This window comes from Camellia sinensis, chromosome 3 (assembly GCF_055761805.1).
Source record: "Camellia sinensis isolate YWXY chromosome 3, ASM5576180v1, whole genome shotgun sequence".
NCBI classification, from domain to species: domain Eukaryota; kingdom Viridiplantae; phylum Streptophyta; class Magnoliopsida; order Ericales; family Theaceae; genus Camellia; species Camellia sinensis.
Window position 1 is genome coordinate 11,241,109 of NC_138963.1, and position 23,798 is coordinate 11,264,906.

General features: G+C 35.2%; 3 protein-coding genes and 1 long non-coding RNA gene across 5 annotated transcripts; 1 reads left to right on the plus strand and 3 right to left on the minus strand.

The window, feature by feature from the left end:
• Nucleotides 1-979: 979 nt before the first annotated feature.
• LOC114283824 (bifunctional dihydrofolate reductase-thymidylate synthase) lies at nucleotides 980-8,804 on the minus strand. The gene is given in 10 exon segments (XM_082919058.1): nucleotides 980-2,648; nucleotides 2,780-2,886; nucleotides 3,150-3,273; nucleotides 3,368-3,533; nucleotides 3,633-3,707; nucleotides 3,797-3,858; nucleotides 6,095-6,139; nucleotides 6,255-6,654; nucleotides 6,750-7,264; nucleotides 8,393-8,804. Coding segments are annotated over 9 exon segments (1,518 nt in total). The 5' UTR covers nucleotides 7,178-7,264; nucleotides 8,393-8,804; the 3' UTR covers nucleotides 980-2,537.
• LOC114283825 (uncharacterized) lies at nucleotides 5,079-6,004 on the minus strand. Its single transcript, XR_014363435.1, has 3 exons — nucleotides 5,888-6,004; nucleotides 5,294-5,383; nucleotides 5,079-5,212 (listed from the first exon to the last, which is right to left on the minus strand). It is a non-coding gene; the product is annotated as an uncharacterized LOC114283825 (long non-coding RNA).
• Nucleotides 8,805-8,837: 33 nt separating the features above from the next.
• LOC114300003 (diaminopimelate decarboxylase 2, chloroplastic) lies at nucleotides 8,838-23,422 on the plus strand. Of its 2 annotated transcripts, none has more exons than XM_082919059.1 (9): nucleotides 8,838-9,290; nucleotides 14,086-14,586; nucleotides 17,002-17,176; nucleotides 17,414-17,563; nucleotides 18,320-18,481; nucleotides 19,395-19,580; nucleotides 20,671-20,793; nucleotides 20,883-20,972; nucleotides 23,136-23,422. In XM_082919059.1, exons 2-9 carry the CDS (start codon nucleotides 14,111-14,113, stop codon nucleotides 23,214-23,216), a joined length of 1,443 nt encoding a protein of 480 aa, XP_082775185.1. In that variant the 5' UTR covers nucleotides 8,838-9,290; nucleotides 14,086-14,110; the 3' UTR covers nucleotides 23,217-23,422. The 2 variants fall into 2 exon arrangements, with proteins under 2 accessions (XP_082775185.1, XP_082775186.1); XM_082919060.1 differs by having other exon boundaries at nucleotides 8,917-9,284.
• LOC114270232 (uncharacterized) lies at nucleotides 9,720-13,380 on the minus strand. The gene is made up of 2 exons (XM_028211680.2): nucleotides 11,106-13,380; nucleotides 9,720-11,010 (listed from the first exon to the last, which is right to left on the minus strand). The coding sequence occupies exons 1-2, from the start codon at nucleotides 11,945-11,947 to the stop codon at nucleotides 10,392-10,394; spliced, it is 1,461 nt and encodes a 486-aa protein (XP_028067481.2). The 5' UTR covers nucleotides 11,948-13,380; the 3' UTR covers nucleotides 9,720-10,391.
• Nucleotides 23,423-23,798: the final 376 nt, after the last annotated feature.

Sequence of the window (23,798 nt, forward strand, 5' to 3'; positions counted from 1 at the left end):
AACAACCGGCCGGACATTTGGCCGGTTGTCCGGTGTGTCAGGTCAGTAAACTGGTAAACGCTTCCCAGATCCTTAGTTTGGTGAAACATTTAATATTTTCTAAATTTGATACTATTTTGGTGAAACCATTGAAGTACAAAAAGTACATCTTTTTCATCAAATTTGAATTTTGTGATACATCTGATGATCCGTTGGACATGGTCTAATAAATAAAAAATTAACACATATCACGTCACCTCTTTATGAATCAAATTAGAACTATTTGAGGGGTCTCAAATATTTTCTGTTCTTTGATGGGGCACAAAATGCAGCCATGAGGTAGAGGAGCTTTTGTTGAGTAATTCTATAAACCAAAAACTCAAAAAACAAAATAAATAAATAAGTATGATCCAGATTTAACATTTGTATCAGAAGACTCACTGGCCACCCGAATAATGAATGTAAATCACACGTTTGTTTTCCTTGATATTTTTTAGTTTCTCTAGCTTTCTTTTTTTTCTTTTTTGGTCTCCGTCTACACTCCAAACTATATAATTATGCTTCCAAACACATTACATTTTGTTCTTTTTTATTGAGGATCGTACATGTGACTATTGCTAATTTCTGTATTTTGAGATTTCTAAGTATCAAGCAATTTGAAGTGTAGAGAGAGAGAGAGAGAGAGAGATTTTGAAGACAAAGTATCATAACCCAGGTCTAGGACAAGCTTGGAGATCTACAAATACTGCATATATTCTAAAGATTTTTAGACTTGGAAGAATTTTATTCATATTCAGCTATATTTTACCACTTTAATTTGTTTGTGTTCATGTGATTGAACCTCAAGCAATAATATGATGCAAACTTCAATATACACTTGAAACATATTGAGACTTTACTCAAATTTTTACTTTAATTTAAGTAGAATGTTGAATAAAAACTATATTTAATATGAAGCACTACAATAGACAAACAAAAACAAATAAAGAGAGCTAGGAAGAACTTGAAAATTCAATCCTCAATCCATTAAAAGCATTTTGGGGGAAAAACAGAAACAAAATTCAAACCAAATCAAATTTTTTCTGATATCCTGTGTCTCCCACCACATCAATTGAGGTCATCAAAACATCTCTAGGTTTAGCAATCTGTAATAAAGAGAGAACTGGGAAGAACTCATAATCCAAGTCTGTTCATCGGTACACTGGTATATACAGCACTTAAAAAGGTGTAAACTTCATATAACAGGTCCAAACCAAACCAAACCAAACACAAAATCCTAAATCACCTTAGATCCACTATTTCTGTGTCAAACTAAAGGATTCTCAGTCCCCACATATGTAATAATTGGTAATATCCCGCTAGCAGTTCTTTATTTGTACGTAAAAATCTATGCTGACAAAACCCTCCGGCAGCTGTGCCTGCATCATCAACCAATTTCCGAGACTCAATTTATTATCACCATTTTAGACATAATTAGATGACTAAAATCAAATTCATACGCCATCAAAACTCAAAAGTTGGTGACAACACATAAAACTCAAAACGTTTTCTGAGCACTCTAAACATTTTATACACGAGGCACTGCAAATTCTTGTCTTTATGGAGACTGCAAAAGCAAACAAGTAGGAAATCAACAATACATATCTAACTGAGGGACCTTTCAGACAACATTTGAAGTCATAACATGGACTTTTAGTGTCTTTTTATTAGCTGCTTTGTTTGCCCAAAAACTGATAAGCCAGACACCCCCAAAAAAACAGGATTTTCTGCTTTTTGTAAAAACATGGAACTTTTAAGGTTCCAAAAATAAATTTCAAAACTTATGTTACCAAAAGCCTAAAACAGCTGCTTTTCAATACCAAAACCCAACAGCTGCTTTTACAAAAAAAATTAGGCGAACCCAGAGGGTTTGGGCTATATGATGAAATAAACATTTGATTGTGAAGGGAAGATAACTTTTTGATGGTAGGTAAGGAAACTGATGATGTAAGCACCTTACAGCAGCCGGATACACCATCCTGGTAGCAAACAAAATACATTGATATAAACAGTGCATAACTTGATGTTTATTGTTCCTATTAATTATTTATACAATGAACTGCTTTACATTACTTGGGGGGCTCATTAATATATGTGTGTAGTGGTGGTACGAGAAGAAAAGGGCAGTGGGGTATGTGAGGAAAATTATTTATTAGTTTGGACTAACACCTCATATTTTTCTTGATCAATTATGGTCGGTTAAATCAATAAAAGTAAACATTTTCACCTTTAAAAGGAGACATGGCACTTGTATATCAACCAATATCATAATGGTGTTGACCAATTAGCATAAAGGCCCATTTACATGAATCATGACCAAAACTTATAGCTAAAATCATAGTTGACTGTAGACAGCTATAGCATAATTTGAACTGATTAACATGATTTATGAGTTTTTGTGAGGCACTAATCCTGGAAGGACAGGAATGGAGGCTGAAAAATTAGGTACTTGCCTCAAACTTAAGAGCAGATATTGTTTTGACAACAGGGAACAACATATCTTCCACATAGTAGTAACTCTACGCCGCCATTTTCATTTCAATTTTCTGGTGAGGATCATAACACATGAGTTTAAAGTCATCTGCCACAAAGGAATCTATATCCTTCTTCTCAGGATTGATCTTCAAAATCTGCATGTAAAAATAGTATAATTAGAAGGGTGTGGAATAGGAATTCCAAAAACTATGAAAAGAAGGGTAAGTGAAAGGAAACAATACTTCTTCCACACCGCAACAATAGTCAGTTGATAGATTACACTTACTGGAAAAGGTTTAGGTACTTTCTGAAGCTGCTCCTGCAAAGGTCTGACATGAGTGCGATAAACATGAGCATCCCCAATAACATGGACAAAATTGCCTGGAACAAGATCTGTACAAATAAAAAGGAATCAAAACAAATTCTTAACACATAACCCAAAGTCAAGGTATATTTAATCGGACTAAACTACAGATAACTAATGGGTATGGTGGGGAAGATGACACTTTCATTCTTTAATTATCCAAGCAAGTTCTTAACATGATGCATGCTAAAGAAATCCACGTGCGTCAACACATCAGATGTGAGTGTGCCATAGAACGTTTACTTTTAAACATATGCATAGAACTAGTTATAGTGGTGTTATTAACACATACCACAAATGTGAGCAATCATGAATGTCAAGAGGGCATAAGATGCAATGTTAAATGGCACACCCAGACCCATGTCAGCAGAGCGCTGATACATTTGACACGATAACTTCCCGTTGGCTACGTAGAACTGCACCCACAAATAAATATGAAGGGAAAGAAAGAGAAAGTTTACTCAGACAAAGAGAAGTAATAGAAAAATACAGATGAACTTCTTTAAATACCTGAGCAAACACGTGGCAAGGGGGAAGTGCCATCAATTTGAGATCAGAGGGGCTCCAAGCTGATAGAATAATTTGCCAATCATCTGGTTTATTCTTAATCTTGTCAATAACATCTGACAACTGATCAAATCCAAGGCCAGTGTAGTCAGCATGCATGTTTGTATACCTGTATTTCACAAGTCCCACAGATGAAAAAATGAAGATAGTTCCATCAGTGAATGTGCAATCAACCAACTATACTTGATAAAGAATAAAATTCACCAACCTAGCACCAAAGTGTCTCTACTGGAAACCATAAACGGGACCGAAGTCACCTTCTTCTCTTTCAACTAAACCTATACTGAAAAAAAAAAAAAAAAAAAAAAATCAATCAAGTAAATTTGAATAGGTAACATTAGAACTAAACAGTAGCAATAGCTCTGTACTTGCCTATCAAGGTAGTCTCTGGATGCATTTCCGTCCCATATATGAATGCCCTTTTCCTGTAGGACCTGTTAACAACAAAAGCTCAATATGCAATCCTAATACACCATAATATCATATATATGGTTCCATTTGTTTTGTCACATGGTTTAACGGCACGAAGCAATTATTTTTACGGACTTCTAATCAGACGAAAACAGATTTTAAAATAGACAAAAACAAATGTACCATTCAAAATAGAGATTTCTTGAAATCCTGCATGGATGGTCCTTTTGGGATGTAAGTTAAATTGCAAAGGTTCTCTTCATAATGTCCAGACAATTATAAGCATCTACTAAAGAATTAGGCATCTCACACAAACTAGGGTTTTCTTTGCACAAACTTTCCTCATTTCTAGGTATGAATTTCTTGCTCTTCAGGAAATACTAACAGTGACCCCGTCCTAGGTTACACGGACTCGGATACGGGTATCGGGTACGGGTGCGTATCTAAGGATCGGACACTTCAAAATTAAAAATTAAGGATACGTGGATATGTATCCAAATTTGGATACGGGTATGAGGATACGTTAAATAGCTTTTTTTTTTTAAAAATATTTATTATATGAAGATGAGTTATATTATATAAATAACAAATAAAAATTATTTTAGATATAAAATAAATTAAATTATACATGATAAAATAAGTTATTTTTATTTTAGATATAAAAATTATATTATTTATGATATATTATATCATATAATTTTTTTTGAATGCATGATATTAAATATTATTATATTAATGTAATTTATACTATATGTTTATGTAAATGTAATATGAATAATGGATGAATAATATTATATGATATGAATAATATTATATATTATTATATTAATGAAATTTATATTATATACTAATATAATATATATTATTATATTAATGAAATTTGTATTATATACTAATATAATATAAAGAAAAAGAGAAGCAAATAGACAGGAAGAATAGAGAAGAAAATAGAGGGAGATCGAGAGAAGAGAAAAGAGAAGAAAGAAGTCGGCGACCGAGAGAGAGAGTAGAGGGAGATCGAGATAGAGAGACGAAAGGAGAGGAAGAGAGATCGACAGATCAAGAGAGGAGAGAGAAGACAGAGAAGGAGATCGCGAGAAGACAGAGCAGGAGATGGAGATCGAGCATCGAGCATGTCGAAGCAGTCGAAGCAACGACCGATGTCTTCGTCGTTTCGACAGGCGACCAGGTTCTCTCTTTCTCTCCCTCTTTCATTTCTTTTGCTTTCTGTAAAGAGCCGTGTCCGAGAGAGAACACGCGAATCCGACACAGATCCCACACCCGCACCCGTGTCGTGTCGTGTCAACACGAGTACTTCGCCCCAAAGTGCCGAGTCCATGTAACACAGACCCCGTCTCGATGGTTGTGTGAAACGACCTACAGAAAACATTGCCAAATAAAAAGCAACTTCAAGTTTAAGGACGTCAGCCTTGTAAAGCTACTCAACAAACAATTTACCTATCAAGTACAACCACACTTCAACAACATAACTGATATCACCTTCACATCTTGACTGGAACCCCCATCCAAGAACATCCAAACATTTATCTGAAAAAAGAGAGAAAAAAATGTGTTCCCAAAAAATTCTAAGGCCACACATTATATCAAGGTCCAAGAAGCAGTGATATCCTCCAACAGCCCTCTTGCATCTATATTAAAGAATTGTGATTTTACTTTACAATAGAAGTACATATAAAATCCATAAGGGCAGGTCCAGATCATGATGCATGCATATCACAAGTCCCACAAATAGTCTCGAGTCCTCCAATTTAAGTTTCTAAAGTTCTCATCAGAGTTCTCCTTCAGCCTCAACTACAAAGTTGCATACACTTGAAGCTACAATACCACTAGAAGCATTTAATAAATCATCCATTTGAACTACATAAGCAATCAAACCCAAACAAAAAAATCTTTAAATGAACTTTTTGATTGAATGAACAACTTCATAAATAAGTTACAAAACCAACATGCTCCAGCCTAGTCACATTATGTATATAAGGATTTGAAAGGGAAATAAAACACATAAACGAAATGTTCAACAGCAGCGGTGACCTTAGCATTTGTCGAGCCGCTGATGAACCACAGAAGTTCCTCAACTACACATCGCCAAAATACTTTCTATTTAACAACAATGACGGGACATATGTCAAACTATATGAAAGAATAACTAAACAGAATGTTAGGTTATTGAAGAGACTAATATAATCAACTTACAACTGAAAAAAAGAAGAAAAAAAAGAGAAGATAAATTAAACATGCCTTAGTCGTAAGAAGTGGAAAAGATTTACACAGATTGAACCGCATCTGTGGAAAAAATGGCAAAGAACATCAAACATCTTCATTCACAAGATATTTTTGCAAGTGTCCTTCAGAATTGAAATAAAAAAGTAGTGCCCATGTGACATAAGTTTCACATTACCTGGCAACCAAATTTTGATAGAGTACCGGTCCCTGTCCTGTCATCTTTAGAAGTGCCATCAGAGATAATGTCTTGAACCAGTCTCAGATACAAATACTCCTCATGTTTCTCAAAAATCATCTTAGGCAGGAAAGAGAATTTCTTCACCTCAAACTTATCAAAATTCAAGCTATTATCAGATTTCAGACCATTGGCCTGACTAAGGGGTTCAATTGTAATATTCTTCACACGAACATAAGTAGTGAAAGAATAGCAAATGTTGTTTTCCACCAACGGGAAAGATGAGTACCATGGCAGGAAGACAGACATATCAACGGCAGGGATGAAAGTGTCACATTCAATGTTAGTCTCAATTTCCGTAATGTGGATGGCATCACAACCAGGAGCATTGAGGGCTTCCCTGCATTAGAAAGATTAATGAGCTAAAAACAATGGGGCGGAAAAGGAAAGAAAGAAAGAAAAGAAAAGGTCCACAAAAAACAACAAACTGCACACCTCAAAATCTGACCACCTCCTATAACAAACACTTTCTCAATTGATAGACAATAAGGAGATGCTGCCAATAACTCCAAAGCAGAACCCATGCTTCCACAAATCACAGCATTCTCAGCAGTTGCAATATCAAAACTCCCAGAACGAGTCAGAACAACATTAAGGCGACCAGGCAGAGGCCGATGCTCCAGCGGAATGCTCTCCCAGGTTTTTCTACCCATAATGACTGCATTCTTTTTTACAGGATCTGATGTAGTCAAAGTAACATCCTTGAAATATTTGAGATCAGAAGGCAATTTCCAAGGTAATTACCTGTCCTTACCAATACCCATATTTTGAGTTGCAGCCACAACAACTTGGTAAGTCCTCTGTGGATCAGGAATTGTATTGAGAATGCCATTAGGAACATTCACGAGGGTATCACCAGCCATTGTGGAATTAAAAACCTGGAAGAAAATTGTTAATGATGTCTCACGACTGATATTACGCGACCAACTTTTGTGGAAGCGCAGTAGAACCTGATATATACAAACAAGTAAAAAAATCATAAATTTTATCATCAGTCTTAGTGGGATTCAACAAGAAACCAACATGTAAAATGATTTCAGGGACATGGTATACTCTATGAGAAAACAATCACAACCTGATAACGATACACAATACACTCAACAAATAAAATTGAGAATACACCAAAATCCTTCAATGTACTCAGCTATGTTACATGGACTCGGGTATGAATATCGGGTGCAGATGCGTATCCAAGCGTTAGACCTCCATATATTTAAATCTTAGGATCTTGGGATATGTATTCAAAATTGAATATGGGTACGGGAACATATCATATGAACATATATATTACATATTGTATAATATTTTCAGATGAGATGTTGTAAATTATGTACAAATATACTAGAAATTAAATAGGATTCAAGAAAAATATAAAATTTCTATATCTAATTCATGTGAGAGGTTAAAAATATTACTTTTATAACAAATGTAAATTTCTTATTCTTCATGTATTGTCACAAATTAAAAGATTTGAGTGTCTAAATTGGGTATTAGTGTCGGACACATATCCCACACCCTTATCCATGTCATATCCGGTGGACACGGATACTGTAGGGGAAATATAAAAGTTCATGTAACATCAGTGAAGCTCAATCACAACCTGATATGGCCTAACAACCTAATACACAGATACAATTTTAGAAAGATGAAGCAAACCTAAGAAGACCCACATTATGACCATCGAGTGACCACCAAAGGCTACAAAAACTTATTATCACATATTTCTCCATAACATATTCTATGTGCCAAGATGTTGCTTTTTTTTCTTTTTTCTTTTTTGGATCAGCAATGTGCCAAGTTAGCATCTCACACATTCCAATATAATCAACAACAAAACCATTAATACAGAAGAAATATTGAATTTGCCAAAATTGTAACAATGTGCAAATTACAAGCGCGCGCGCGCAGAGAGAGAGAGAGAGCACTACAAAAATGTTGAGTAATCATTAGCCCAAATCAACTTAAAGCTGAAAAAAAAAATTAAAAAAAAATATTGCCAATTATAAGAGATTGTGGTCAAGGCAGGAAGAACCCAAAATCAAATTTTACAGCCAACATGGTCCGAATGTATACAAAACCTTAAACCAAAGAAAGTCACAAATGGGAGTTCAGGTAGAACACAGTCCTTATAACCAGTGATCATTCTTCTATTGGGTCTTTCACTTGCAAAAAAAGGTTGCCAATCTTAATAGGGTGGCACTGGCACTCTCAAATGAAAATTCTTTGTTTCCCCTTTTTTTTCAATCACACCCCAACACAAACCCACCTTAAACACAGTATTTGGGGGCAAACTGAAACAATGAGTTCCTAGGGAAAGACCTAAAATCATCTATGACTAAGAAATTGCTTCTTCTAGGGTCAGATTCTTCGGATTTCTCTTCTTGATGTTCAACCAAAAACCACAAAACCCAGAACAAATACACATGCAATGCTTAAATACATACAAAGCTAAACCCAAATCAGTGATAGAAATTAATTGAACAAAGGACTAGATAAGAGATGCGAAGAACAGAAAATAAATACAGACGTTCAAAATTTCCAAAAGATATCGAAATGGGGTAAAAAAAAATTACCGATTGGAGAGGGAAAAGCCGGGCCCGAGCCCGAATGAGCCGGGCCGGGCCAAAATTACACCTTTACTCACACCCCGCTTCTCATCTCATCTCATTTCTCTCGGTCTCTCTCTGGAGAATCGTAGCTCCTCTCCCCTCCCTTTCTCACCCGCTGCTCCACCACCGCGTCTGCCATTCCACCACCGTCTCCGCCATTCGACGGCGAGAGTCAATCGTAGCTCCTCTCCCCTCCCTCTCTCACCGCTGCTCCAACACCGCCTCTGACATTCCACCACCGCTTCCGCCTTTCGACGACCAAAGTCGAGCTCAGATCTGGTTGCGGCAGTCGGAGATCGGGGACGTCGTCCTCATCCTCATCCTCATCCTCTTCGACCTCTGATTCGATCTCTCTCTGTGTGTGAGTGTGAGTGTTAGATTTCACTTTCTATAATCATATATATATAATCGTTTGTTTGTGTTAGATTTCACCTTGATTTTTTTTCTTTTATTTTTTTCCTTCTTGTTAATCATATATATATATAATCGATTGTTTTTCTCTGTGTCATCATCATATTAATACATGTTGTTATTGTTGTTGTTGTTGATGTTGATGAGGGCCGGCCCTGGGTTGAGGCTACTAAGGTAGTTGTCTCAGGCTCTCAATTTTAAACAAAATTTAAGATTCTCAATTAGGGTTGTATATATTGTCGTATTATTTCATAATTATTTTAATATTAGCTCAATTGATTTATTTTTATATTATTGTATGATGTTATTTTGATTCATCTTCGATTGATGTTTAATGTGAAAACCTTCACTTTTAGTTAAAAATAACTTAGCAAGTGTATCAAGAAATTAAATTTTTTCTCATAAGTTAAATTTTATAAAATTTATTTCAACTAAATGAAATTATTCATAGAATGTTTGATTTTAATTCAATTGCATTTTTCTAATTAAAAAAAGTATACCTTCTTACTGTATATTTTTTATTAGATTGACTCTAAAATAGGTAACAAAAAAATATATATCTTAAATAAAAAAAAGATATTAGCCTTAATTATTATTTTACATATATATTTTTTTTTCAGTTAGATGGAGTTAAATAAAAGATTAAAAAATGTCATGGCATCCCTTAGTGAACATCTAAGAAGCACGGACACACGACACGACACGGACACGACACGGACACGCAAAAACGTAAATTTTCAAAAAATAGGGGACACGACACGCTGGGGACACGTATAATTAATTTTATTTATTATATGTCATAAAATTATTAAAAAAAATCAAATAAAGGTAATAAAATATACAAAATAACACTATTAAAATTATAAAAAATAAACATTTAATTGATTTAACATCATATATATCGTTCACAATTAACATAAAATAGCATGCCATCAATATATAACATGTCATTCGAAGCTACCAACCATCATTTGTTACAAAATGCATGAAAATCAAACCACAAAATATAAAATTATCCAATGTACCAACAACTATTACAAAATCCATAAATATCAACCTAAGTAGAGGAAACTATTACAACATCTTCACCACCGCCTCCATCTTCTCCTTCATCTGTAAATAGGACCGCCTCCATAGCCGGTTCATCAAGTGAGAGGTTAGCTATCCCAAGCATTCCAATATCATCAAGTGAGTCAAAGTTATCTCCAGCAATATCCCACATTTTTGTCTCTCCTTGCAAGTATTGGGAGCTCCTCCTTGATAAAAGACGAAGATTGTTATGAATGAACACCAAATCCTCCGCGCGTTGAGGGACCATCTTGTTCCTTCTCACTGAGTGAATAAAGGAGTAAGTACTCCAATTTCTCTCACAACAAGATGAAGAGGCAGGTTGCACAAGCAATCTCAAAGCTAGTTTTTGAAGAGATGGTGCATATGCACCATATGCACACCACCAAGTATAAGGATCCATGTGCCACCTATAATGAATGGAATCATACTCTGAGAATGCTTCAACATAACCCGAAAATTTTCCAAACTCAGTTATCACCTTGGTTCGCTCCGTGATATCTTCAAAATACCTCTTAAAACACTTGTTCCTCTCACGTGTCACCTCTTCATCCCTATGTGGAGGAACTCTATTTTGATCCTCATGGAGCCACTCATCACTATAATACCTACAATCCAAAATAGGAAAAATAATTATTTCAAGAAAGACTAGATAAGTCCATTAAAATGAAATATGTAAAACAAATTTAAATGTGGTACTTACTTTGGATTCAATGAATGTGCCATACAATGGAGAGGAGTATTGTTTTTATTCCAACGATCCACGAGAATTTGATGCACCACATTGTAAAATGTAGATTCCTCATCTATTCTTTTCCCTTCATGCCTATAAATTGACATCTTAACTTTCTCTATCATTGAGTCCCACATATCATATACTAAGTGCAGGCAAGGTTTGTCCGTATCACAAGCCCTAAGCATGTCATATATAGGACCCGTGAAGGAAAGAATATAATCAATGTAATCCCACCACACATCATCCAAAATCTTTTCTTTCACAAATTTTGCCTTCCCAACATCATCCTCTCTATAGCAATTCCACTTGTCACTAATTACCATTGCTTGAAGACCATGTTTTATAAGCTTTAACCTCTTGAGCATAACAATTGTGGAGGCAAATCGTGTTTTGGCAACCGAAAGCAACTTCAATGACACAAATTCATTGTACATAGCCAATCGCATTGAGTGATTAGAGATAAAATTCTTAATCATCAAACCATCTCCGGCAATATCAGTAATCCAACTACATTCTTCATATGTGACTTCATTCCTCTCAATATTCTTTGCGGCACAAATATTTTTCAAAGCTAGATTTAATGTGTGCACCACACAAGGAGTCCATAGAATATGAGGGAATTGAGCTTCAATGAGTTGTCCGGCTGCCTTACAATTAGGAGCATTATCCGTGATGACTTGAACCACATTACTTGGCCCAACCTCATTAATCACTTCTTCCATCAAATTTGCAATGAAATATTTGTCTTTAGTTTCTGCAGAACAATCAACTGCTTTAATGAGCATAGGCCCACTTTCACTCACTGCCATAAAATTAATCAAAGGCCTCCTTTGAGAATCACTCCAACCATCACTAACAATGTTCACCCCTTTTTCCTTCCATGTGCCCCTAATTGGTTGCAACAATTTATCAATGTTTGCCCTCTCTTTTTGAAGTAATGTGGTTCGTAACAAATTATAACCGGGAGGCAAATATCCAGGAATATTATGATTCGCAGCAAATGTGTAAGAGCTAACATAGTAGGGATTTCTTGCAAGATTAAAAGGTACCCCCCCGAGTAGAACATCCTAGCAATTTCAAAATGCAATTGCTCTCTATCCTTCAAGTTGAATGCTTTCTCAATAGCACTCCCACTCCCACTCCCACTCCCAGGCGCACTCCCACTCCCACTCCCACTCCCACTCCCACTCTCACATGTTCTCCTCTTCTTTGATTCATAAGCATAACTACTACCCACTGATATAGTGGAAGGAGGCAATGGTACATTTTTGGGAAGAGCATTTTTAATTCTTAGCTCAGCAGCATCATTCTCATTTTGTAGTTGTGAAAGTTTTTGATTTGTTACTTTCTTACAAGCACCAATTCCCTTTCCTGGGAGTTTTAACAAGTGTGCCCTTACTCTTGTATATGAACCTTTGAAAGTATTATTACAAAATTTACATTGTAATTGGCAATTTCCTCCTCCTTCCCCAGGTTTTGCTAATTTAATTATATACTTCCACAATGGTTTATTCTCATCAAAATCATCATCAGGTATATCATTAGAACTACCACCCGTAGCCATTGTATCAGAATTAATAATTGGTCCCTATAATAAAATTAATAAACATACATTATTAAAATTATATCCTCAAATAATAGAAAAGAAAAAATAAAATCAGAATATAAAAAAAATAAAAGAAAAGAAAAAATAAAATAAAACAAAATCAGAATCAGAATTAAAGAAAAAGAAAAGAAAAAATTAAATTAATAAAAGAAAAAAAATAAAAGAAAAAAATAAAATAAAAATCAGAATCAAAATCAAAATAAAAGGAAAAAAAAAATGAAATAAAAGAAAGAAGAGGCTGAGACAGAGAGAGAGAGAGAGCTATCGAAGAGAGAGAAATAAAAGAAAGAAGAGGCTGAGACAGAGAGAGAGCTATCGAAGAGAGAGGGAGCGATCGAAGAAGATCGAAGAAGAGTCGTACCATCCTTAACGAAGCAGCAAATCGACTGAAGATCGCACGAAGAAGATCGCCGACTGATGACAGACGACCGACGACAGACGACCGACGAGGAGCAACGATCGATGAGAGACGACGTACGACGAAGTCAGGTCCTCTCTCTTTCTCTCTTTCTCAGCTGTTTATCTTCTATTCCAAAGTCGATTCGAAGAGATTAGGGCGAATAGAGATTAGGGCAAATTTGATCTGTTTTTGGTTTTTTTCAAATTGACTCCAAAAAATTTTAGTAAATTGTGAAATTGCCCCCGCGCGTGTCCCAAACGTGTCTATAACGTGTCCAAAACGTGTCCGGATGTAAAAAAATTAAAAAAAAAAATGGGACACTCTCCCATGCGTGTCGGACACGTGTCCACCGCGTGTCCGACGCGTGTCCGTGTCCGATACGTGTCTGACACTGGTACGGAGCCCTCGGAGAGGTGTCCGTGCTTCATAGGTGAACATTCAAATATATAACTAATAATTCATGTTATTGAGTCGTGTCATATTTTGGATTCATGTTGAAAAATAGTCAACCTTAACTTGCTAATTTTATATATTGCTTGAGTTGTGTCGAAAATTCTCATCCTTATGCCCAATTAATTTTAGTTCTTATAACATTGGTAAGCTAAAAAATAAAAGATTCGATTCAACTAATTGAAGTTTAACTATTATATATATATATATATTTGTTATCTAAATTTTGTTAAATTGTAATGTAATAGAAATAAATTTTTATCTTTTTTGTTTTATCCAAACAAATTTTTTTTTTTTTTTTCCGATAATGATATATGAAGGGCCCAATTTAAAAAATTCGCCTTACGCCCCTAATAAGTCAGGGCTGGCCCTGTGTTGATGTTGATGTTGATGTTGATGTTGATGTTGATGTTGATGTTGATGAAAATGAAATTGTTATTGTTTTCTGTTGTTGATGTTGTTGTTGATGATGTTTATTGTTATTCTCTCAGTCAAGTTTGTTTGTCTGCACCATCAATGTATGCTTCTCAAATCCTCTTGCAGTACATTCCTATTCCAAAATCCCTAAAACATCCTTCAAATGCAAGCCAAAACTCCTTCCTAACAACCTTCAAACCCTCCTCAAAGACCACCTTAAAGCTAAGGGCAATCCTTTCCGAAAACTCCTTGTTATCCGAAGATGGGTCCTTGTTTAAGCACTGTTTCACCAAATCCGAAGATGGGTATTTGTGCTGTGAGGGTCTTAGGGTTGAGGATGTGATGAACAATGTCGAAAAGAGTCCTTTTTATCTCTACAGTAAGCCCCAAATCACTAGAAACTTCCAAGCTTATAGGGATGCTTTGGAGGGTTTGGATTCGATCATTGGATATGCGATTAAAGCCAACAACAATCTTAAGATTTTGGAGCACTTGAGGAAGTTGGGATGTGGGGCTGTGTTGGTCAGTGGCAATGAGCTTCGCTTAGCTCTTCATGCTGGGTTCGATCCCACAAGGTGTGTTAATTGACTCTATCCTGTTTTCTTGTAATGTGAGTTTTTAGTTTCAATATAGCAGTTTCTTTGATCTATAGAACGTGTTTGGGTATTTACCCAGTTCACACTTAATTAATGAAATTTGTTCTTAATACAATTTTGTCGTAGAATAAAAATGGGTAAATTAGTTTTAGGAGCGAACTGGGAAAAACTTGAAAGAAAAAAGAGTCGAAGTGAGAAAAATAAACTTCAAGGGCAAAGTTAGAAAGTGGTCAAACATTAAGGGGAAAAGTGTAATTTACCCAATTAAAATACTGTACTACTGTTTTCTTCCTCCACCTAAACCTAATTCTAAAGCACCATAGCCATCAAGCACCACCTATCTTCTTTACCATCCCATTCGGTTCCTTTTTTTTTTTTTCGTTTGCCTGTGGTCACCTTCTTCCGCCATAAACCATACACTCCCACTAACCCCCATCGTGAACCACCCACTTTCGAGGTTGACTGTGGAGGTCTAGGATGGAAGGGGATGCGCTAGGAGTGGCGGCAACGATGGTAGGCTAAGAGTGGCAACAACAGCAGCAAAGGAGGGGTGGGTGGGTCGGTGGATGGAAGAAAAATTAAGGTTTTGAAATCCAAGGATATTATTGAAATAAAGAGAATGTGTATTGAGATTTTTTGTGTGTACTAAGGTGTTCATTAAGTGTGTGCACTAAGGGGAATTGATGTGTGGAAATTGAATTACCCAACATGTTTATCTTTTAGAATATACTCGTACTCTACTTGTTTCTTTGTAATGTATGATGTATAGAGCCTATAAGAGCATTTACAATCCTTCACTATTGCTTTCATCAAATTTGAATTTGATGAATAAAGAGCTAAAAGTGAGCTCCAATCATTTCATCAAATTTGTATAAAATTAAGGTAGGGGCAAAATTTTCATTAAATCATTCACCAAATTTTCAAGAGTACTATTTTTACTCAAAATTTGATAAAATTTTAAAAATCGTGAGGATTGGAGATGATCTTTTCTCATAAAAAATGATTGAAACAAGTTTTTAGCCAATTTTTTCCCCTCAAATTTGATGATAACAAAGAGCAAGGATTGGAGATGCTCTAACAATGCTAAAACTAAGTTTTACTACGAAGGTTTTACCTTCTTTTCTTTCTTTCTTTCTTTCTTTTTTTTTTTCTTTTTCCTTTTTCCTTTTTCCTTTTTTCACTATGTTTTGGGTATCTAGCTGCGGAATGTTCATGATGGAAACTTTGATGTAGTTGTTTTATGAACGTGGTGTATTAGTGACCTTGCAATGTTTTGAAATGCAACCCTTGGAGCCTGAATGTCAAAAAGAAAATGTTGAGAATTAAATTAGGGAACGGTTTATTCAGAAATTTTTCGGAAACTGGTAATTGCTTCTTGTTGTTTTCCTCCCACATAAAGTGTTTGGTATTAGTTGGACAATGTCAAGTTAGATTTCCATCAAGTCCTAACGAAATTATTTTTCATTTTAGTAAGCAATGTTACGTGTAATACAATTACAAAATGTTGCCTAGTCAACATAAATCCTGCTACTGGTCTAAAAAACAAAAAGCAAAAAAAAAAAAAAAAAACCTGCTAAAATATGTCAGTTTCACTTTGGGGGTGTTTGGGAAACCAAAATTGGCTTTTTTTGGCTAAAATTCACAAAAAGATAAAATAGGCTAAAATAGCCAATAAGACATAAAATTCATAATCATTTCATTTTTTCTCTTACAAACATTACATCCAACTAAAAACAAATCCAACCCTCTTCCCAAACACAAATATTTTAACCTAGGAAAATAGTCAACTTCCCAAACGAGGCCTTTATGGTCTTGTGAAGGTTGTATTTATATTTTTTTTGTGCTTGATTAACCTTGCAAGCTGTTAAAATACGTGACTTTTCCTTCATCTTGGGTGTTCATCTAGCGAGGTTCTTGGTTTTCTCACGCCAGCTTTCTCTTTCAAGCAGTTAAGTTTCAAAATCATTGAAGTTAGGTCAAGTACCTGTATTTTTCCAAATAATGCAACATGTTCGACGCAGTTATACGTGATGTAGGATTGAAGCCATGATTGCATTGTCCTAACCTGACAAGCTATAAAACCAAGGCCACATTTTCTTTACAAAAATTGCCGACGCAGTACTTCATTTAACATGCTAAACAAAAGAAAAGGACAGCTTAGGTCATTTTTCACATTATCGCCGTGAACTAGTTTCACCTTGCATTCTATTATCAATGAATTTATTTTACTGAAAAAAGAGTAGTAGTTTCTTTTTTCACATACTTCAGTGAACTAATTTAGCCTTGCAATCTATGCTTATAAACATGACGCTTTGACTGTGATTGTGAGTGTAAGTGTGATTGTGAATGTGATTGTCAATTCTCCTGTTATTTGATTAACCTATGGTAAATCAGGTGTATCTTTAATGGGAATGGAAAGTTGTTAAAAGAACTGGTGCTAGCTGCTCAAGAAGGTGTTTTTGTCAATGTTGATAGTGAATTTGATTTGGACAATATTATATCAGCTGCAAGAATTGCTGGGAAGAAGGTTAATTTACTGCTTAGGATTAATCCAGATGTGGACCCTCAGGTAATGTGACTACAAAGATATAATTTGTAAGTGCTGGATTTGGTAGTAGTGTATTCATTTGAGTAAGCAATCGGGAGAAACTCAATTGATACTTGACTAGTTAGTTCAAGACTTGGATGAATTTAAATACAAAATCTAGTCTTTTTTGGAACAGAAGAAAATGTTGTTTGGTAAAAACACTATGACGTGCAATTATCAATCTCTCTAAAAAACTATTTGTGGTTAATGTTCCCTTAGGTCCATCCTTATGTTGCCACCGGTAATAAGAACTCCAAATTTGGTATTAGAAATGAGAAGCTGCAGTGGTTTCTAGATGCTGTGAAGGCACATCCTAATGAATTGAAGCTTGTGGGGGCCCATTGCCATCTTGGTTCGACCATCACTAAGGTACCTTGCAAGCATAGTTTGTGTCCTAAAAGTTTAAACAACATTGTACATGTTATGTTCTTAATTGCATAAAAATGTGTTATGTGCTTTATTCTTGGGTTACTTTTATTAGTTATCCAACTATGCTGATGTTATATGAATGTTGATTTACTTTCCATTGGCAGTGGTAGAAAATAATCTTCCCATTTTACATTTGGTATGGCTGAAACAAAGGCACTGTATGGTTATGAAACAGACTCATATGTGAAGTAACAATGGAATAAGATGATTTTTAAGTAATATTTTGTTATGATGCAGAAGAATTTATAGTGCTTGTGGGTCTCTGTCATATTTATGCTTTTTTTTTTTATTTTTTTGATAACTCATTATCCTACCGAATGCATTTCTTGACAAGCCTTATAATACTGATTCTGGGTAATTTCTCATCTATATAATAATTTATCCAATGTTCAAAGTTCAATTTAACTACTAACTTGGTGTCCATTCATTGATTTCCTTCTACTACTTGATTCACCTTTCATTTTTGCTTCTACTAATTTCTTTTTTGTATTCAATTTTTTTCATCATTTTCCTTGATTTCATTCATCTTCATATCTCAGTGATCCTCTCTCTCTCTCTCTCTCATCCTTTCATTAACATTATTCTAATTTTGATCCCCATTGTACTCATGTTTATCTCCAACCTTATCATTGTCTAGTGATGCATAAAATTATTTTCTGTTTTCTATAAATCTAATCATCTCATTATTATTTTTAGGTTGACATTTTCTGGGATGCTGCAGTCCTTATGGTGAATTACATTGACCAAATTCGCGCCCAAGGCTTCAAAATTGACTATTTAAACATTGGAGGCGGGCTGGGGATTGATTATTATCACACTGGCGCTGTCCTTCCTTCTCCCAGAGATCTGATTGACACTGTAAGGACCATTTTCTGGTCTAGGCATATAGTACCTATGCATTTCATGTGAGCTTGGAGGATTTTATTATCCATGTGGTAAAGCGTGTTAAGAAGATGTTTAACTGGAGCGAATAATCGGCAGTTCTCAGTGCACATCTATTTTCATTCTGTGCTCTTTTTGTTGTAGTCTTGTAGAGTTCTCCTTAACCTAACTAAATGCCAAGTGACTTCTATCCTCAAACCAATACTCTACTTAGAGGTTAGAGCCACATTCTAAACCTGGACATAGATTGAAGATCCCTTGATTGAGCAGGTTGATAAATTATTTGAATGGCCAAACACCTTTCTAAGAATCAAATGATCAATTGTTACCATCATCGTCACTATGCAAGCATTTTCTCATTACCTACCTTCATCTTTCTTTTTGACCTATAACATATCCTGACATCCAAAAAACAAATGGGTCTCATATATTCAGAAGGGGAGACCATTAATTTTGGTATGTTGGTGATCTTATTCAGGGATTAAGTATTTGTTCACTGATTCTCCACAAAAAATGAGAAAGAATATCTCTTGCCTTTCCTTCTCTTCTCTTCTTTGCAAATGCACAAGGATGGCAAAGAGGGTGCTATCTTAATTATTAACCTTATGTAGGCAGCTAAGAGCCTCCCAATTGGTGTGGATTGTGTTTTCCTAGAATTTATGGTATCTTCGGTTCACTTTCGTTATGTAGGGTTGGAGTGTATATACATGCATGAATACATGTCTCTGTTTTAAGTCTGGAATTTCTGTGTTTCTCATGGTTACATTCAGCATTGAAAAGATGCTTATACAAATGGCCTTACTGTCCATTATTAAAGAAACTCGGCAGAAATTTTGCTTCTGATTATATAAAGCTTCAATCAAATTTTCTTCCTGGGTGTTTGTTTTAGGTACGGGAGCTGGTCTTGTCACGAGATCTCAATCTCATCATTGAACCTGGGAGATCACTAATTGCAAATACTTGTTGCCTGGTTAATCATGTCACTGGGGTCAAAACTAATGGAACAAAAAAATTTATTGTGATTGATGGTAGCATGGCAGAGCTTATCCGCCCGAGTCTTTATGATGCGTATCAAGTAAGTCATAATCTGCTACTCTTTTTAAATATGCCAACTTCTATCTAGGATTGTGATTCTCCTGCATCCATCTCTCTTCTCAAGAAAAAAAATGTTGCCTGCATAGTGGTCATGAACCTTAAGGCCCACTAATCAAAAGATTTGTAGTCCTTTGACTCAAGCCAATGGCAAACAGCTAAACACTTGGGTAGCGTTTGGTGATGTTGTCAGTTTTTTGTTTTATATATATGGAAAAAAAAAGAAAAAGAAAAAAAACACAAATGTTTTGGTACACACATGTTTTCAAAATATATTAAAACAAAAACAAGAAAATATGTTTAGTGAGTTGCCGGAAAGGGTGTTTTTTTTTTTTTTTTTTTTTTTTTTTTTTTTTTAATTCCTTAAATTTGGCAAACTGTTGCTGTTTCTTTGAAAATGAAAATAGTAAAAGCCCAATGTGTTTTTGTTTTCAGTTTTCAAAATTTGTGAAAACAAAAATATTGCCAAACAGGCCCTTAGTTTCCAAGTTTTCTATTTTGTCCATGATTGTTGATGTCTCCTTCCTTATTGAGTACCAATAACTGGAAGAATGTTCGCATATTTTGCTAATCTTGTACACTCTACAGTGTCTGAAGTTTTTCTATTTTTGTAAAGAACAGAAAAATAATGCAACTCGTTAATTTGTAACCCACTCTATTGCTAGGAGAATCTTCTTTTGTTGAGTTTTTTGTGATGTTGGTTTCATTGACACAAATGATGATGGTTTGCCAAATTGATGAACAACACATTTCCATGTTCATTTTGTTCTGAGACGGCTTTTATGGACATTGATAACTGGTAAGTCAATTAAGTGTTATTTTTTTTTAACTAAAAGTTGGGTTTTGTTGTCAATTAGGTTCAAGGAAATTGCTCTTACATTTTTGCAGGTCACTGATTGTTGCAATAGTAATAAACTATTGAATTTACCAGCTATATAAGCTCAGTGTTATCCTGTCAATTTTCAACCTTAATGTTTTCGTGTTGCCTTTTCTTAATGCCATGCTAGACTGCTATTACAATAACTTATCTTTAGTTGCTTTATCACTATTCACTTGTTTGCATCTGGGTGCAGCACATAGAGCTAGTTTCTCCGTCGTCACCTGGTGCTGGAATTTCTACTTTTGATGTGGTGGGCCCTGTCTGTGAATCAGCAGATTTCTTGGGAAAGGATAGGGAGCTTCCAACTCCAGCTTCGGTAATGTGTTACATCTCTCAATGGGGAATGGCCTGACCAATGAGTTTCTGTTTTTGACGCATTTGCTGATCAGGAGATTTACTTTTCAGGGAGCTGGCTTGGTAGTTCATGACGCAGGGGCTTATTGCATGAGCATGGCATCAACTTACAATCTCAAGATGCGCCCACCTGAGTACTGGGTGTGTAGTTTTAACTCTGTCTAGCCTTAACCTATTGTCATTTTGTTTCAAATCTGATCCAATAAGATTTTGCCCTTTTTCCATTAATAAATTGAGTATGGGATTACATCACAGCCTAAATGGCTTCTTCTAGTGCCCTCCCTTGTGCATGCTTGCCCCAGTTGGTTAACAATAACTTCAACTATCAGACCAGACTTTGCTATCAAACTTCTTTATGCATAAATAATTTGTGAACGTGTGCTGTCTCCATTTGACAGTGGTGCAAACATTGAAGTGGGACCGATCTAGGAAGTAGCGTTGATTTTGTGACAACTTTCGTCACCGTCTTTCTAAGTTGTATGGTATGGCTAGTTGACGGTCCTTTAACTGCAGTTGGTTTCAAAGACTGGACACCTAGATTGAAGGCATTTTAACGTTGCGATGATGATGAGTGTCTGCTTGCAGACTAACACTCTGGAGTAAGGTTTTAAAAAGCGACCGCAACCGTTACGTAACGGTTTTAATGGTTACCGCCACCCGTTACGGCTGCTTTTGCAGTGTGATTGAGATTCACAAGTGTGTCGGCCGTAGCGGTCGTAACGGTGCCGTAACAGTCGTAACGGTGCCGTAACAGTTGTAATGGCCTGTTACGCACTGTTACGTAACGGTTCCAAATTGTTTCTTTCGAAAAAACAGACAAAAAAAAAGCTAAAAATGGGAGAAGAGGGAAGATAAAGAGAGAAAATGAAGGAGCAAGAGATAGAGAGAGAGAAGAGGGAAGATGAACATGTTATTAATTTGTTGAAGCTGTAAGACCTATACTATTCTATTCAGCTGCTATCATTCAATTATTTTGTTTGTGTGTGTCTATCTATATATTATTTGAAAATAATAATAATAATAATAGGTGTGGTCATTATCTATTTGGCTTGGTTAAAATATGTATATATGTATATATATATATATATATATTTAGGCTCTTATTTATTCTCTTACTTTTGTCATTGTTTATCTTATATATAATAGTTAGTGATTGATTTTTTGTATAATATAAAGTCATTAATTATTAAAATAAAATGTAAAAAACTCAATGTATAGTGATTTAAAAATATGAAATATATTGGATCATACTTAAAAATTTACAAAAATTGATCAATATTTATTTTAAACCCAATAAATATGATTATGGAAAAAAAAAATATGCGTATCGGTAAGTTTTTTTCAAATTGTGCGACAAATAAAAAAATTTACGGTTCCGGTTATCGCAACCGTTACGCTACGGCCTTTACACCTCTCAACCGCAACCGCACTACGGCCACCGTTACGGCGACCGCAACCGCTTTTTAGAACCTTGCTTTGGAGACTACATGTCCCTACAGTGCAACCCTGCTTAGGCCTAAGGGACTACATCCAAAACCTAAATGGCTGCTTTCGGTGCTCTCCTTACATGGTTGCCCCACCTTGTGAGAGATGGTTGTGGATAAAACCAAAGGGGCTGAGGATATACACTTTCCTTAAATTGAATTTTAATGGTTCTTTTTAGGTTTTCCTGGTTATTAGCTAACATAGGGAGCCTAGCATAGAGTGTGATTATTCAACGAACTCACATGAAGCAAACAGTTATTTGCTTTAAGACTTTTTTAGGTTCCACATATCCTATCTAGTGGACGGCATTTCTATGAGTAATACAAACTGACTTGTGACCTTTTTTTAATATGAACAAAATGGAAAGGGTATTCATATTTGTATTCACACTACGAGAATATCCAATAGATGTTTCACAAGGGTGAAACCCACCACACACTCCAAAAGGATAGTAACTTTTTAGGAAGGTGGAGTACCTTGTCTGAAGGGTGGCTCATACCTGTCATGAATAGAAGGAAAATACAATTTTTGTTTCTTTGAATATGATATGTGACATTCTTTTTAGTGAACAGAAGAGTGTATAGTAATTGGTGATTTGCTGCTTTACCAATTACAACTGCAAAATTTTGCCTATGTTTTCCACATGCGGGTATTTCTCTTCCATCCTTGAGCATATAGTCTGTTTTTTCACCTGAATTTTATTGCATGGCATGGAAAGATAATGTAGTTCAATTCGACTTACCTTGTAGAATTGTGTGTTTCGCTATTAAATTTATTGGTAGAAAATCAAGTGCTTAACAGTTGTGCTAATGTTTTTAGGTTGAAGAAGATGGATCCGTGGCCAAGATCCGTCATGCAGAGACATTTGAAGACCATATAAGATACTTCGAGGGTCTTTAGTACTTGTAGAAGAGAGAGGCTTGTTAACATTAGCTTGCTTAGTATATTTTATGCCTTATTTGATTAAGAGTAATGATTGATATTATGAACTAGTTATATAAATCAAACTGTTACTATTGCTCATGAGAGTAGTTGTGGAAGTTGTTGGTTTTGTATTTTGATGCCTTATTTGATTTAAAGTAATGATTGATATTATGAATTAGTTATACTGATCAGACTGGTACTATTGCTCATGAGAGTAGTTGTGGAAGTTGGCTTTTCTTATAGGTTTCTTCTTTCAGCACCTAAATTATTACTTAGAAATAAAAACAACCAAGGCCTCCTCTGGGACAGGCTGGAATACTTTAAAAGTCAAAATGCCACTATTAGAGCATCTCTATCCAATATGTTAAATTTAATGTTGCAGTTCAACGGCTCTATTTTAACATAAAGAATTAAGTACATCTGATATATCAAATGCTGAGTTGGTATTTGACATAAACTCAACAAGTCATATTTGACGTTTTTCATATTGATGTTAAATGTTAAATCTATTCAATAAAATAATTTTATTTTTAAAAATAATAAAATAATAGATTTGAC